The sequence below is a fragment of the Chelonia mydas genome, chromosome 4 (genome assembly GCF_015237465.2).
Source record: "Chelonia mydas isolate rCheMyd1 chromosome 4, rCheMyd1.pri.v2, whole genome shotgun sequence".
Taxonomy (NCBI): domain Eukaryota; kingdom Metazoa; phylum Chordata; order Testudines; family Cheloniidae; genus Chelonia; species Chelonia mydas.
Window position 1 is genome coordinate 89,705,531 of NC_057852.1, and position 17,702 is coordinate 89,723,232.

The 17,702-nt window shown below is 45.4% G+C and overlaps 1 protein-coding gene across 2 annotated transcripts in view; it reads right to left on the minus strand.

Moving 5' to 3' along the window:
- KIT (KIT proto-oncogene, receptor tyrosine kinase) overlaps positions 1-17,481 on the minus strand; it is an 80,546-nt gene extending 63,065 nt beyond the window's left edge. The window contains exon 1 of one of the 2 annotated variants that reach the window (XM_037897767.2): positions 17,267-17,481. In XM_037897767.2, the coding sequence (XP_037753695.1) occupies positions 17,267-17,330 (64 nt within the window). In that variant the 5' untranslated portion in view covers positions 17,331-17,481. The remainder of the gene's footprint in view (positions 1-17,266) is intronic. The other variant, XM_037897768.2, reaches the window with a different exon arrangement.
- Between the last annotated feature and the right edge of the window lie 221 nt (positions 17,482-17,702).

Consider the following 17,702-nt stretch of genomic DNA (forward strand, 5'->3'; position numbering starts at 1 on the left):
ACAGTAAAGTATTTTCAGTTTTGTGTTGAAAGTCCATAATGTGGTAACTGACTCCACTGCAGGGTGTTGCTGTGAGTGCTGTTTTACATCAGTTCCCACTAGAGATCTGGTCGGATGTTCTGAGTACCACTGTAGATTGTCCAGACACTAGGATCTATGGGCTGTAGTCCTTGGTGGGTCCCCACTACACATTTCTGGATTTCAAGGAAGTAAGAGAGGATTACTTTACTCTGGCTTCCAGCAGCAAAAGGTGCAATTACCTGCCTAGCCACAAGGTCTTCAACAGATACTACAAAAATCTACCCAACTGTTCCTAACCAAGTCCCAAGGGGCAGCCCACAGCAGGGGTATAATGGTTACCATCTCATTTGGGGCCACATCTTACAAATCCCCTGATGTGGCATATATGCTCCCCTCACGTCTTCTGCTGAAGGCCACTGTGCTGTATCCACCTGCCAGCAACAGATTGCTTTCCTGCCTGGCTTTCAGCTTTCTAGTCTCAGATTGGCCTCCTGCTCACACACAGCCGCTGGCTCTCTCCATCCCAAGCCCAAGCCACTCTGACCTCAGGATGCACTTCTTTTTCCTGTACTCTCAGAATTGTGGCTTGATATTTTCTCTACAGCTCAGCCAGGTAGTGAAAAGTTACCCCAAAATAAGACAGCAGGCTCATTAACATATACTTAGAGCAAATCCTTCCCTCTCCTTCACCCCAATATTCGATAGCAATCGAGCCAATATAAGAACCTGGGTTAATATACAGATTCTTTGTATGAGCTCAACCTTGCACGCTCTTCATAATCTTGATAGTGATAAATGGCTCCTAATTAAGTTGTACTAATATTACACAATGAAAATAATTGATCCATCACAATTTCTAAATAATCAATACTGGGTTTATGGAGAAGAAATGAGAACTAGAACTACCTTTCATATTTTTCCATGACAAGTGCTCTTGGGATCTTAAATTCAAGTAACTACATTTTCAAGATTGTTTGCAAGGCTGCAGTAAACTTGCTGAGACCTATTTCTTGTTCATCTCCTATCTCTTTGAGCACTGACTTCATCTTAAAGGATACCACACAGTTCTTGTTCACCACATTTTTCAGATTCCTATTAAATGCTATATAGGAGTTGAAATAAGTTGTGTTGATGACAATGAAAATGTACAATATACTCATGTAAAGTTATGACTGAATCTGGATTTTAGTTCCTTTCACTTAGATTCTTTTTATCCTCCAATTTATGCCAAAAGGAAACAAATAAGGTTACATCTTAAATACCAGTCACACAGGGACAGCTGTAACTTACTTTGGTGTATGAAACTCTCCCAAATTTCTCCAAAGGGGATAAGGTATTAAATTTTACGTAGTTGAGAAAAGAAATTCCCTTTTGTCCTACCCCATTCCATTGACTAGGCACCCCTCTCATGCTAGACTAGAAGTTTAGCAATGCCAAAATGTCAATTGTCTAAAATTTAATCGGAGAGCCATGTCATGTAGCATTTACATTTTGCTTCTCAGTGAATAAGGCCTGCAGAGGTGCCTTTTACTTTGCAAAAGAAAGCTGCCCATGCAGAATTTGTTGCGCCCTCCACAAAAGGGGAATTAAATACACTTCAGTATGTGATAAAATACATGATTTTCAAAGGTGCTGCGCACCTGTAGCTCCCAGTGAATCCAACTAGAATCATGAGTATTCAGCATATTTGAAAGACAGGCCTCAGTTGTTTGAGAAAGTGCCTTCTCACCCCCTTCCCCAACTTCAGTCTGAGGACTTGTCTACACTTAAAATGCTGCAGCAGTGCAGCTGCATCATGCAGTTACGCTGCTGTAGGACTTCAGTGAAGACGCTACCTACGTCACCAGGAGAGCTTCTCCCATGAGCATGGTACTCTACCTCTCCAAGAGGTGTCTTTCATCGACATAGCACTGTCTACACCAGCAGTTGTTGTACAACTACGTCCACACCTCTGAATGACATAGTTATACCAAGGGCTTGTCTATACTGGCACTTTATGGCGCTGCAACTTTCTCGCTCAGCTGTCTGAAGCCCCCCCCAGCGAGCACATCAAGTTTCAGGGCTGTAAAGCGCCAGTGTAGACAGTACACCAGTGCTGGTAGCTGCGCCCCTTGTGGAGGTGGTTTTTTTAGAGCGCTGGGAGAGCTCTCTCCCAGTGCTCTGCCGCAATTACACAAGCCGTGTTACCAGAGCTTTAACGTTGCCAGTGTAGACTAGCCCAACATAAGTTGCTAGTGTAGACCAAGCCTTAGAAGGCAAGGTTGAAAACTCAACCTTTCCATTGCTGTCACCAAACACATGTTGCAGGAGCTGCACAAATCAGACTAATCTTTCTACAGAACAAAGTATTTGTTGTCCAACATATTCAACAGAGTTAATATATGTTGATTATGCTTATTCCAAATAATGGTGCTCCTGAACTACTTCTTTAATAGCTGTATTAAAGTTTTGAATTCTTGAATGCTCATGGTCACTAAGGGAAGGACAACAGGATAAGTTTAACATGGGTACTGCTGTTTATCAAACTTGGTCTTCAACAATCTGTGTCTTTTAACATTAACTTCCTTGTCTTTCAAACCTAACACATTGAATAGGAACACAACAAAAGGCGGTGACGGTGTCAAGAATTAAGGTACTACTGGTAAAAACCCCAACCCCATACTCCAATGAGGTGGCTGGGCCCTTTTGGAAAGCAGTGGCTGAGTAGCAAGCCAGGAACTGCAGAGAAGCTGGATGCAGAGCGGAATCCCAGGAACTGCATGCAGAGCTTTCACGGTGGGGAACAGGCTGTGACTGCCAGACTTTATAGCTGAGTGCAGGTCTGTGCAAGACTTTTGAGGGAGCGGAGCAGCAGCAACTGGGTAGGGAGCCAGTGGGTAGGGTCCCCAGTGAGAGACACTAAATGAGCCTGGCCTGGAAAACTGCAAGCTCTGGTTTGCTTGTATAGAGACTGGACTGGAGAGGGCACCCCAGGCCTGAAGAGTCTTAACTCTCGATTAGACTGCCTACAATGCCTAGCTGCTGAATTACCTGCATTGCTTCTCTTGAGTTGCAGTACACCTAGCATGCTACTGGTACATTAGTGGTATGGTATTCTCCAGCACTGAGCAGTCTCAATAATTACAATAGCAACAAAGCATTCTAGATACACACAGTAGTCTTATACAACAGTGAATGCAGATTTTGTGGTAGCAATCTTTCCATGATAAACAAAATTAATACTGATGCACAACTGAACTAAATCTGGTTAGAAAGAATGTCTGAACTTAAAACAATTTAAATGGTTAATTCTTACTAAAATGGACAACCATAGAGTACAGATCTGTGGTGAATATAAACATGGCATTCACCCAAATAAAATAGCTGCTTGCAGTAACACTTGTAAAATTTGATATTTTACATGTCCTCTAGAATGACATTGCCTTCTAATATATTGTTTTCTTTTTACTCTAGTTTTCTAAATTGCTAATCAACTAATTGCTCCAATAGTTATTTTTTGCAGCCATTATACATTTAAATAAACAAAATCCAAAATAATTAAGACAGAACAATTAAAATGGATTGAAAAGCATGCTAATGGACAAAATTCGTTTATTCAAATTCTGTTTTTCATTCCTCACAACATTTGCTGGTCAATTTGCTTAATGGATTTTCAATCTCCTCACACTCTTTTTTGGTGACATTTACTTTAAAAAGTACATTATCTTTTCAATTCTGTTTCCATTTTAAAAGAATGTTTCTTGTAATGAGCACAGGCTTGAAATGGAGTACTTGTGGCACCTTAGAGACTAACCAATTTATCTGAGCATAAGCTTTCGTGTGAGCTGTAGCTCACGAAAGCTTATGCTCAAATAAATTGGTTAGTCTCTAAGGTGCCACAAGTACTCCTTTTCTTTTTGCAAATACAGACTAACACGGCTGTTACTCTGAGGCTTGAAATGTTGCTTTCTGGATATTTGTGAAAAGGTAGTTCCAACAAAGGCAAGTGAGAGAACTCGGAGCACGTAGTTTTTTCCCCTCGGATTGCAATTTGAATCAAGGGTTATTTGGAAAAAGCTCAATTAAGGAAGGAGATGTAGGACTTTTGGCAATGTGAATGATTATTATTTCAAGCCCTGGCAGCAACTTTATTAAATGGTAGCAATTTCATTAAAGGTGCACTGGTTAGTCATCTATGCATCGCCTTCAGAGGGGTAAAAGATACCAATAACTGTATAATTATGTTATCTGTACTCCTACATTGGACCACATTAAATAATGCATTAGAGGACCAAAGCTTTTTACTATCTCTACATATTTTATTTTGTATTAATTTTTTCAACAAAATTACAGCAATGAATAAGCCACACTATATATTATATGCTTTATGCTTTTAGGTTCAGTTTTCATTTAGTGAAAAAATGGACACAAGAAATACCCAGCCACAGAATCATGAGATTAGTGTATATTGATTACAAAATGTTGTTTTAGTCATGACATATCTAAGATACTTACATGGCTCCATTACCACATTATGAAAGACATCACACTTGCATATAATGCATCCATATGACACCAAGTCTGTGTGTGTTTCCACATTTAATTGCCCATGTAAACGAATTTTCTTCATTGCATCTGTTTGACAATTTTTATATAGTTCTGAATACTCTTAATGTATATTTCCATTTTCTAAATATTGCATAAGCTTTGCTAATATTTGGGATGTTGCTACCCATTTCTTGGTGTTCACTCTAAGACTGAACTCTTCTACCAACTCTTGTATACATATTTTTAAGAGGGGCATCTCTTTGTACTTTGGTCTATAGAAATGCCTTTGTACATATTGCTCCAGTATATATTTTTTATGATTTGTGGCCAGGAAACATTATGTAGGGCAAATTAGCTGCTGGTTGGCAGCATCTCCAGAATTTACCATGGTTAGCAAAACCTGCTTCGTGTAGTCGTTTTAGGATTCTGTAAAATCTGTGTAAAGTTTGGTTTTGGAAGTGTCATACAGATAGTGAGTCAGATGCATTTCTGACCATCTGTCATATTTCTTCCCAGTCTACTTTTGACAAGGAAATTTAATAACTAAACCTCCCTTTTTAACTTTTATCTCAGATGTTGGCATGTATTACAAATAAGTCATTTATATATATTGCCTGCAAGATTGTCTTTACTTTCCTAAAATATTAACACAGTCCTCTAACGAAGAGTTTTTCTACGCACAGTTTAATTGCTTATGCAGAGTTAATTGTAGGTAGTTGCCCATAGAAAGTGCCATGTGATAGAAGCAGGTGATATGTTTTGCACAAGAAATGGCAGGAATCTAATTAGTCAGTATTTATTGCTTGTTTATTTTTGCATCTACTTGTCCATCTGCTTATAAACACACCTAACTTTGTGCTATCTAGCTAGTGGTATTTTCATCTTTAGCAAAATTAAAGAGGAAGTGAAACAGATTCTGACCTCCACTTACGCCAGTGTAGCTTCATTTACTCAAAGGAGTGACAGTACCATCGATTTACACTGGTGTAAACAGTTCCAAATCTGGCCCTTGTATTCAAAAAGCAAATGACTGCAATGTATCCAAACACGAATGCAAATAAATTTTAGACAGTCTTTGAAGAGATCTCTTTGTGAGAGTCACCATTTTATAGTTGCTTAATGTCATGTAGTCAAAGGCTGTGCTTTTTTTGTAACCAACAGTTTGTTTCATTAGCTCATGGCTCAATCCCAATTTTACCACACATCTGCAAGCCCCCTTAAGCTGGTAGTCTACACAGTGTATATATTGTGTACTATACTGCATACAATCTGGGATCCTACGCACATCCCATGCAGGCCATCCCCACCATGTCCCCACCTCCTGCTTGGAATGGTGGTAGCAGAAGAGGCCACAAGATCTGTCTGCTGTAAAGGTGGGGCCAGAAGACCCACTGTTGCTCTTCTTCAGGGAGGCTCAGACCTCCCTCCTCTTCTCCGGCACACTGCTCTGTCTTCAGGGAGGCTGTAGTCCAACCCAGAAAGAGGAAGACTGTAGCCCCACCCACCCAGCAAAGAATCCTGTGTCGTGTGTGTATGGGGCAGGGGCTACATCTGCCATCTCAGTCAAGGGCCCTGCTGGGTTGGTAGCAGGAGCCACACAAACACAGATTCCTCTGTTAGGCAAGGTTTTGAAGTGGTGGCAGCCCACTCTACTTCTGGACTACAGGCTACCTGGGTCACTCCTCTTGCTCAGCCAGTGGTCCTTGTCTTCAGACAGGAGGGATGGGTTCTGGTCTAGGAGGAGGGAAACTTCAAGTTTCCCAGTACCTCAGAAGAGAGTCGTGGATATGCACAAGGAGGGCTTCCTGCCACAACTGCAATCTGAATTAATACAAACTGGTCCACTGTAAGTAGCATCCCATGTTGGCATCTTGCATGGATGGAGTGTGCTTTATGGGTGGCACTTGAAAATGTACAGCTATTTTTATTCCCACAATTTGTCCTCTTTTTACAGCACTGTAACATGTTCTTTCAATATAATATTAACATAGCTGTGAAGATATCAGAATTAAAGAAAAAATTAGCAATGCATTGTACAATACCTGGAAGTTAGAAGTGCTATGGAATAGGAAGCCTTGAGAGTCTCTGCCTCAAAAAAAAAAAAAAAAAAAAAAGCCTACCACCCTATGGGGAAGAAACATTAATTTTGCTGAAGTTAATGTGACATTTTTAAGTTAAAAAATTATACTTTTCCAACCATCAAAAGAATGCTTCTATTCCACATCTGTGTTGCCTTGCTAGCCAGCTTCCTGGGTTTAACAGTTTTGTCCTTCCTATCCAACTCCCTTTAAGCCAAATAGTCATACTGGAAGCAGTCAAAACACAGTGTTACCTACTCTCCAACTATTTATGAGTCTTGTGATATTTAGGGTTTGGTTTTTTTTCTTTTTTTAAGCAGCCTCACCTCCTGGAGTCATGTGAATGTGAGTTTTGGCTTTCATTAAGAAAATTTGCAAGTTTCTAGCCTTCAGAGAAAAACTTGAGAATATTACCAGTGGCACCCTAGAAGCTCAGAAACCAGAAAAACAGAAACCCCAAAACGCATTAATTAAAAAACAAAAAACAAAAAAAAATAGTGATTCATAAGGCAATATCATGATTTGGGTTGTAGATACGATTTTTGAATGTTTAAGGTTGGCAATATGCAAAGCAACATTTGTTTCTGAGTGGTTTAGTTAATTTGGAGCTTTTCCCTTACAACTCCTTAGTTTTCTGAATGACAGGAGATTACTAAGGAAGTTCCTCTTTAAAGCCATCCAGCTCAGGTTCTTCAACTCAGCATTTGTATCAGGCAGTTCACTGGTTAACAGTCCACTATATTCCATGAGAAATACACCAGTTCACCATATGTGGAACATTGCCTGGTTGAGACTACTACCCACAGAAAACAGAAGGAAATGTTGGTCAAAAACACCTCTGTCATCTCTATGCCCAATAGGGTGACCAGACATCCCAATTTTAGGGGACTTGTCCCGCATCCCAACTTTACATAGGTTGGGACGCCCTTTGTCCCGATATCGTCCGGACCATCGTCTGGACGTCCGGACCACGTCCTGCTCACCACGTCCTGGGGCAGCTCCTGGTGCCCACCCACCAGCAGGAGTGCTGTGTGCTGCAGGGGCGGCGCTTGCAGGCGCCGGGAGCAGGCAGAGAGCCCTCCGCCCTTCCCCGACCTGCGACCCTAGGAGCCAGAGGACTTGCCTGCCGGATGCTTCCCGGGACGGAAGCCACTCCAGGTAAGCACCACCAAGACGTCCCGCCTCGCCCCCTGGCAGGTCCCTCTGGCTCTTGGGGTGGGGGGGCTCTGCGTGCTGCCGGCGCCTGCAAGCCCTGCTCCGCGGCTCCAGCAGCTCCCATTGGGGCTTTTCCCGGCCAATGGGAGCCATGGAGCTCGCACTTGTGGTGGGCATAGCACGTGTAGTCTGGAGACTCCCCTCACCACGCTCACCCTAGGAGCCAGAGACCTCCCAGCAGGGCTGGTGAGTGCGGCCAGGGAAGGGGGCAGGGGTGTGATGGTGAGTGTCTGGGAGGTGTGTGGGGGGGTGCTGGGCTGTGAGGGTGTGGAGGGTGCTGGGCAGTGGGGGGGGTTGTGTGTTTTGGGGTGCTAGCAGTGGAGGCCTGTTGGGGGGTGCTGGGAAGTGGGGAGATCGGTGTGTATCAGGGCACTGGGCAGTGGGGCATTGTGTAGTTGTGGTGGTGGAGCTGTAGGGAAGGGCACTGGGAGGGAGGGAGGAAGGGGAAATCTGTGTGTATTGGGAAACTAGCGAGTGGGGGCTTCTGTGTGGTTTGCTGGGCAGCTATGGTGGGGCTGTGGGCAGGGGCGCTGGGCAGGGTGTGTGTGTGTGCACAGCACTGTACATTTGTGGTGGAAGGATTGTAGGGTGTTCTGGGCATAGTGGATCCAGGGGGCGCTGGGCAGGGGAGCTGTGTGGCACAGCATGCGCCCACCCCCAACAGGAAGGGGCACTCTGGTAGCACAGGGCCAGGCAGACCAGTGTGCCTCTGGCTCCAGTCGGGGCTGTGCACCTGTGTCTGTCTCTTTCCCGCCCGCCCCCCAGCTCGCCCAATGTGTCCTGATATTTAACTCTTGCGATCTGGTCACCCTACTGCCCAACCATTGTAACTCATTTGTCATGTCTGCAATGAGCACTAATATGGAATGTAACAGCCTATCTGATTCAAATCTAAATTCTCAAATTTCACTTACAAAGCTCTCAAAAACAAACACAAGTCAGCTTTATCTTCCTAAGCTTGTGCATCATCAACCTATGTTCCACTCAGATCTATCACTGCAGTTATCCCATTTGTCCACTGAAGTTTTCCCAGTATCAAGTATTAGTAGTTCTATTTCATGATTCTGTACTCAGCTGTTGGCTGAGATTTTAAATGCTAATCACTTCATGTTTTCAAATGCAAAACTATAGAAATGTGTGGTTGATTATGTTATTAAATAGTGCTTAATTTTAGTTAAGCTGCCCTCAGGTGATTTGTGAAGAGCAGTACAGCGTTACTTATTGTGCATCTGCATTAGAAAATATCAAAACCAGAAAACATTTATTGGGTAACCTACTTTTTGGAGTAATCCATCAAAATACCAAATAATAAACCCACTATGAGATTAACATTTACTGTACCTTCTAATTATTGTAATCCTGAAAATACGAGTCACATTCACTCTTCAAACACACATGTTTACACTATTCTTTTATGCTTTTATCACTAACTGCAGCAATCTTAGCCAGTGAGCAAACAATACATTTCAGTTTCCAGTGTAAAATCCCAAACCAATGAGACTACTCATGTGTACAGTTAAGCACATGCATGGCTGTTTGAAGAATTGGCTTTTAATAGCAGTTAGGTGCCTAAGTGCCCTTTTGAACACCCTTTCAGTCTGTTAAAATTCATAAATAAAACAAAATACCCCAACAGTAAAAATAGCAAAGCAAAAGAGTTGTTTTAATCAGTTTTCTAACTAGTTCTGTGCATTCTTGTCAGAGTTTGATTTTAAATAAATGAGCAAATGCTTTGGAATGAGAGAAAGGTTTAAACCCGGGGTCTCAAACTCAAATCACCAGGAGGGCCACATGAGGACTCGTACGTTAGCCCGAGGGCCGCATCACACCCCGCCCCCTAGCTGCCCCCGCCACCCACTCCACCCACGCCTGTGGGGTGCAGCAGGGGGCTCAGAGCAGGGAGTTGGGGTGCAGGAGTGAGTGAGGGGTATGGTGGGGGCTTGGGGCAAGGGGTTGCGATGCAGGAGGGAGTGCAGGGTGTGTCAGGGATTTGGGGTGCAGGCAGGGGGCTCAGGGCAGAGAGTTAGGGTGCAGGAGGGGTTCGGGTTCCAGCCCAGCACTGCTTACCTTGAGCGGCTCCAGGGTGGCAGAGGCGCACACTGGGGCCAGGGTAGGCTCCCTGCCTGCCCTGGCCCACACCGCTCCGGGAAGCGGTGGGCACCCTGTCCCTGTGACCTCGGGGGGAGGGGGAGCAGAGAACTCCATGAGCTGTTCTTGCCTGTGGGTACCTCCCCCGAAGCTCCCACTGGCCATGCTTCCCCATTCCCGGCCAATGGGAGCTTCAGGGGAGGTAACCACAGGCAAGAAGAGCTCATGGAGTTCTCTGCTCCTCCTTCCCCCGGGGCCACAGGGAAGCGGCAGGCCGCTTCCCGGAGCGGCGCAGGGCCCTCAGCACCACAGGACTGGCAAATCTGCGAGCCGGATCCAAAGCCCAGAAGAACCAGATGTGGCCTGGGGCCATAGTTTGCCCACGCCTGGCCTGGAGCTAGGCTAGGGACGTGTCACGCTGGGGAGGGGATGGGGCGGGGGGGACTGCGGGGAGCTTGGCGGGCCGCAGGGAAGAACTCTGCGGGCCACATGCGGCCCGCGTGTTTGAGACCCCTGGTTTAAACAGAAGACTGTTTAACCTTTCACCTTCAGCTGCAATGCAGCTTTTGCCTTAAACCTCATTCTTCACAGAAAGTTTCACAAGTTCATAAATTGAACAATAATCTGAACACTGAGGAACAGAACAACAATTTTGGGAGTGGGGGAATCAGGTAGGACACTAATGGGTAAAAACAAGGCAAAGATCTATACATAAAATGAAAAATTGCGCCACAATGAAGACTACTTAAAGTAAAAACTCTTTTCAGGATATTAGAACTCATTTCCTCATGTCCTTTTTTAAACAGCTGAAAGAGACTTGAGGAAGTGAGTCAAAATCCTGGAAGATGTTTGCACTACACTAAAAAGAAAAACAACATCTGTAAAATAACATGTGCATATATACATTGAGAAAGATAATGTGCAATGGCTTCTTCTCTCACGCATTTACCTTCATCAGTGGAGAGTGCAGGACAGCCCAAAAGTGACTACTGTCTCTCCTCACCAGACCAATAACATAATAGATCTTCTGTCATGTACTGTATATAAATGTTGTTGAGCCTCTTTGATGCTTTGAAATTCTTCTTTTTTCCAGATTTTGTTACTTCTTACCTTAAGATTTTTTCAGATTGTTTACTGAAAATTCAGGGTGCAAAGAAACTTTTCTTCAAAATATAAATGCATAGCATTTTATGTTTAGTTAAACTGAATGATAGATTTGTTACAAAATATTTAAAATATTTTGAATCTACAAAGAGTTATACTGTAATTACAACAAATTTATATATTGTGTTAAATTAAACAATAGAATATACAGAATGTAGAGGCAGCATTAGGCCACAGAACAGAACTGGAAGTCAAGCTAGGTTGAAATTCTTCCATTTACTTTGGTTGGGCTAGGATTTCATTCCCAGAGTCTATTCCAGACTTTGCCCCTGGCTTACTGTTCAACCTTGGTCAAGTCACAACCTTTCCGCCTCAGTTTCTCCATCTGTAAAACAGAGTAATACTTACCACTCTTTGTAAAGGGGTAACCCCTCTGATCTACATATGAGCAAGGAAATATTGTTGAAACCACACAATTTATAAGAAGTTACTGAAGTAAAATGAAAAGTATGTGAAGATTCACCATAGCCTAATTGTGTTAAGAGTTGGAATAATTTATGTCATTGTGTTAGAAAAACAGCACACAGAAATGTCACCAATTTGTATCAATAGTATTTCAATTGGATTTGAATATAAATCCTGCTTCTTCCCAAACCCTGCACATTCTCTGTTACACAGAAATGAGTATATCCTAGAGGAATCAAATGTAGGCACGTGATCACAGGAGTTTCCCAGTGACTCTGGCAGGAAAAGTACAGTGTTGCACAATCCTTGACATTTCCATTCTGCTCCTGGCAGCACTTCGGGCAACCAATATGCGCAGGAGACTCATACCTATACTCACCTATGTAGGGAAGGGAGGAAAATACAAACAGAATTGCTGGGAGATGGAGGTAAAACACACACAGAAATGGAGGGATGGGGAATCAAATAGCTTAGCAACAGTCCATCTGAATTTTTAGCAAGCTCAGTCTCTCTCCCCCAGGGCTGGCAGGTATTGGGAACATAATGGAGATAGACACGCACGTTCCAGGCAGAGGGCACACCTTATATTACTGTTTAGTTGTCTGAATAAGAGCGTTGATGGGCTCTGAAAGGAACCATGCCCAATCATAGCAGCAGAGTGAATGGGATGAGAGGATTTTCAGGAAGCCTGGGAGGAATAACAAAAAAGGGCTAGATCCACAAAGGGATTTTTGGCACCTAACTGCCATGTTAGATGCCAAAATGTAGATCCTCAAACACCTTGCTCATGGCTGCAGGCATCTAAAGTCCCTAGGTGCCTAAATTTCCTCTGGTAAAGTCCCCCAGGCACCTACAAAAATCTGCCAGTGACCATGTGCACAGTCACCTTAGGTGGGTGCCTAACTCATGCCTAAGCATCAGTGCAATCCTGAAGCTGGCCCTGCCCACCCTACCTGTGGGGAAAACCAGTGGACACTGTCAGAAGCCGTTTACATAATCAGGCCTCACAGAGTGACAAAACAGTGGAGGAGGTGATTGTTCCAGGCCTGTTTATAACTTTTAGCCCACTGGTCAGGGCACACATCCCAGATGTGGAAGACCTGGTTCAATTCCCCTCCCCCCCCGCCCCGCAACCTGATGTGGAAAAAGGACTAGAATTGGAGTCATCCGCTCCCAGGAGAGGACCCTCACCACTGGGCTGTGGGGTATTCTGGGAATGGTCTCTCTCATACTCTCCCATTAAAACTGTTCCGCTGCATATAAATAATTAAATATGCACTGAAGGAGGCCTGGAACCTCGGTCTCTCACATGGTGATTGCCATAACCACTGGGCTATAGACTCATTCTCACTCTTTTCCACAGCTCTGTGGTTAGGGCGCTCTCTTGGGAGGCAGAAGACGCAAGTTCACGTCTCTACTCCACAGCAGGCAGAGGGGGGAATTAAGCCTGGGTCTTCCACATTCTGGGGCTAAAAGTTATAAGGCAAGGTGCCACCACCTCCTCCATATTTTTAAAGAGAAAGTTTAGGTGCCTAATTTCAGGTGAGGGTTCATAGCTGTGAATCCTGAGCAGAGGGAGGCACCTCCTACCTGCCAAGACATAAGGCATCTGAGGGATAGGGCTTATAAACCCCCTCTCTCCTTGGCATTTCTTATTGGCTAGTCTAGGTGGCTCCCTGTTAAGCTTGCTGACTTTTCTGGGTCCCATTCTTCGATGCTTAACTCTGTCTCATGCATTGTACAGGATGCCTGGTTGCCTAACTCAGGAGTGTGAATTCTACTGGGCACCTCACAGAAGGTGTTGCAATGTTGAGTCCAAGTCCCCTCTGGGAATCTAACCTGAAGATTCTAAAAGAACATCCCACAAAAAGAGTGGATGAACCAAAAAAAAAAAGTAAAAGGGGAGAAGATGGCAATAAACTGAGATGCAGAAAACACAAGGACAGGGAAAGGGCACAAAATACCAGCAGCGAAGCGAGGGGACTGAAGGTTTAGTTTGGTACCAATTCATTCTCTTTTTGCAAAAGTCAGGGAGAGGCAGGGGAGGAGAGAAACTCTTGACTATCCGATAAAGAAATTAATTGTGATGTAAAACACAGACAGACACATACACACACACCCCCACACACACACACATAAACAGACACTTACCCAAAGACAAACATTTTTACTATAGTGAGTCTTACATACTATTCACTTCTCATCCCATTCTAATGCATTAATTCTCATTCACTATTCACTTCTCATCAATATTAGTAAATTCATCTACGGTGCCATTCAAAGTAAATAACTTCAGAAAATGTGTCTGAATCTAATCAAGTAAGTAATCAAGAGAAAGAAATAATCTCCCCTGCACCTTCTACTCCTTGACACAAGAGCCTGGATTTGGTGACCTTCAGGACATGTTGTAAGGCTGACCTGTTTTCCCAGGCTTTTCCTGAGGAAAGGGAGGGCTGATTTGAAGGTCAGGGACAACGAGATGACTACTTAAGGGGCTGGGGTCAGAAATGGTATCTGGAGGTTAGTAGACATTGGGGGAAGTTAAATGTAATTATCTTTTATATGCTTACAAGAAGTTTGGAGAGTAACCTCTTGTGGGAGGGGTTGTTAGTTGGTTGGTTTCGTGGCCCTTTCGACCCATGTAATTTCTGTACAGAACTAGAGCACTGAACTGGTATTTCATAAATGTAAAGAAATATGGGCTACAAACTTAGGCGAGGCCATGCTCAGCTTCATCGCACCTAACTTTTAAGTGCCTAGAAAATCACTGGGACTCAAAGCCTGAGTTTAGCACAAAAGCCAGCATGCTAGGTGATGCCTTGCCTAAACTAGCCAATGGGAGATACCAAGCCAATGGTTTATGCTAAGCCCCACCCTTCTCAGAGACAGGTACCTGTTTGGGCTGCAGGGAGGCACCTCCCTCCACTTGGAATTCTCAGGCTTGGTCTACACTACAAATTTGTGTGGATATAACTATGTAGCTCAGGGGTGTGGCTTCTCCTGTCGACATAGCTACCACCCCTGTGTCAATGGGAGAAGCTTCACTAAGTAACACAGCTGCACCGGTGCAGCTGCAGCACTGTAAATGTAGACAAGCCCTCAAGCTGCAACCCCTATGCCATTTTTGCAAGAAGCCAGGGGGGAGAAGGGCAGGAGGAAAACCTCCCTTATAATAACTTTTAGCCCAGTGGTTAGGGTACTCACCTGGGATGTGGAAGACCTGTTTCCCATTCCCCATGGGAAGGGATCTGCTATTTCAAGTGAAAAGAAAAGGAGTACTTGTGGCACCTTAGAGACTAACCAATTTATTTGAGCATGAGCTTTTGTGAGCTCACGAAAGCTCATGCTCAAATAAATTGGTTAGTCTCTAAGGTGCCACAAGTACTCCTTTTCTTTTTGCGAATACAGACTAACACGGCTGTTACTCTGAAACCTATTTCAAGTGAGTGCCCTAACCACTGAGCTATAGGAGACTCTGATGTGGGGCTCCCTCACTCATCCTGTTGAAGTTGTTCCACTGTGGCTAAATAATTACAAAATTCAATGCAGGAAGGGGACACACACTCCCAGTGTGCTAACCACCAGGCTACAGAGTCTCTCTCTCAGCTGTTCCACTGTGGATATATTAAAGAATGATTGGGCCAGAGAGGGTTATCTGCAAGACCCCACTTTCAAGAATTAGGAGAGAAAAGTTCAACCACCTTTCGTTTTCTGTCACCATGCACTGCTTCCCTCCACCCTTAGCTTCAAATAAGACAAGGGAGGGAGGAATCAATTTTTTTAAGTGGTCAGGCTTCCAATTTTGATTCAAACAGTGAGCTGAATCCATCCCTGGTGCATCCTTTAAATCATTAGAGTTATCCAAGGGGTAAATTTAGGCCACTGAGAACATCTGATGGCTTCTCCCCTACACCTCTTTTATTAAACATTTTGATGGGGAAATCCTGAATTTGTCAGCCTGATATATCACAGTTACTACATTGACAGATTGTCATCAGTAGCTTGAGTTGGGTTTGACATTGCCTGACCTTCTATACAATCTAAATCTGGATGATGGCAACTCCTCAGGTTTCAGAGATATGCTAGTAGAGCAGAGACTGATTCTGCCACCTTTTTCATGTTGAGTACATTCTTTCTACTGCAAGTTGCCCCATTTATTTCAGCAGGACTACCTGCAGATTTAAGGTAAAACTCGGCATAAAGGTGATAGGAATTGCTAAATGCCTGAGTCTGAGTGACCTGTCCAAACAAAAGAGGGCAATAAATTAGAATGACAATGGCATGACAGGTTTCAGAGTGAGGAGCATACATATTTGCTGTCCCATCGGTACCATCAACTCAGTTCTCCAGTACACTAGGCACAGCATGAGTGAAATGACCTAAAAATCCACAAGCCCAGTGCAAGAACTAGAAAGCCTCCTTTAAAAGAGGGCTTGACAGGTATTCTAACTTGGAAAGAACAGGTGATTAAAAGTTTGTCTCTCACAAGACTGACAAAATGCATAAATAGGTTGACTAGGAGATGCTCTACTAAATACAGTCATGTAACAGTGCCCTCAAAATGATCTGTGTAAAAAGAATGAAACCTGTGACAGCCCTGACGACTACATTTCACTTACACCTTCGCCTCTGCTGCTGGAAGCCGGACTCCTCCTCTTGAAAGTATTTCTCGTTACCATTTCTACTGTTTAACAGCCATCTGACCACAGGGACACTTTGTACTGATTACGAGATAGTTTACTGCCAAAACAACCCAACCCGGGCAGATGCAAGACCCCTCCCCCACCGACAGATAATAGTTCTCTGAAAAACAAAAAGGTGCATTAAGTACTAACACTCCTTTCCTGGATGTGGTAGCCAGACTCGCACGCCTGAATAGGAAATACTGTATTACCAAAAAATGCAGCTGCCATTGGCTCGGGAGCAGTGATTGTTTCTGCTTCCCTCACAGTAGCCCATTCGGACACTGCAAGAGCTATCAGGCTACCACGCTTCCCCCTCCAAAACCAGTGCAAGCCTGGCTTCAGGAAGCACTACAGCAGCATAACGAGACCTGGCATTGGAGGGCAGCAAGGAGAGCTCACGCGCCTCCAAAAATCGCGCTCAAGCTATTCATTGGCAGGACACGCTCTGCAAGGACTTGCCAAAGTTCGTGCAACTGAAACTCAGGCCAGCAGTCAATGCAACGCAACAAATACCCGGCCCCCTGTAGCAGGAGGGACCGCTAAGCAACGCGAGGAACCTGTCCTTTGCGTGAGCCGCTGCAGCGCCAGAGTTTTCACAATAAACACAACCGGTGCGGCGACCTGGTCGATCTTTATCAATGGAGTGAGAGTAAGAAAGCCAGGCGCACCTTCCTTCCCCGGCAGAGGCATAGGTGCTGAAGTAGGGGTGCCGGGTTTACAGTTTGGTCAATGGCTCTCAGTACCCCACTCCTCCCCCCACACACAAATTGTCCCGGCGCTCCTAGGCAGATGACCAGAAATAGCTGTTTGCAATTCTCCACAAACGCCTCCACGCACCCCTGCGCTGCTACCCACCCTGCCTGTCCCAGCGCTGCTCTGGAAGCTGAGGTGCAAGAGCTTTGCTAGCCCCTCACCGGCGACTGCGCAGCCCAAGTGCCAGCGGGCGCAGCTGGTGAGCGCTGCCCCTTCCCTCCCCGCACTCGCTTCTGGGAGCGGCGCCCCGGCTCCCGCTGCACACGACGCGGGCCGTTGTAGCGCGGACCCCCCTCCCGGCAGCGGCTAGACCACGCGGCGCAGTCCCACCTGTTGGAAAGCTCAGCAGCAGCACAGCGCCCGCAAGCTCCCAGGCCAGGTAAGAGCCTTTCATGCTGCCGCTGCGCCTTCCCCGGCGCCGCGCTCCTCGCTCCCCGCGCGGCCACCAGCCTCCCGCGCGCACAGACAGCTCCGCAGCAGCCGAGTGCGGGAGGGAGAGAGCCGGGAGCGCCCAGCCACCGCCACCCCCAACCTGCTCCTCCTCCAGCCACGCCTCTGCCCTGGCCCCCCTCCTCCCGGATCCCAGGCGCGGGCGGCTCAGGCAAGCCCTGCCCGCCGCTCGCTCGGGCTTCGCGCCTGGGGTGGGGGGGGGGGGACTCAGAGCCCCCGAGTCTCACCCGGTTCCAGGGCCTCCCTCCCTTTCAGCTGATGCCAAGGGCGGGCCAGAAACTCTGCGGCGGGCGGGCGGGCGGGGGATGGCGCCGTG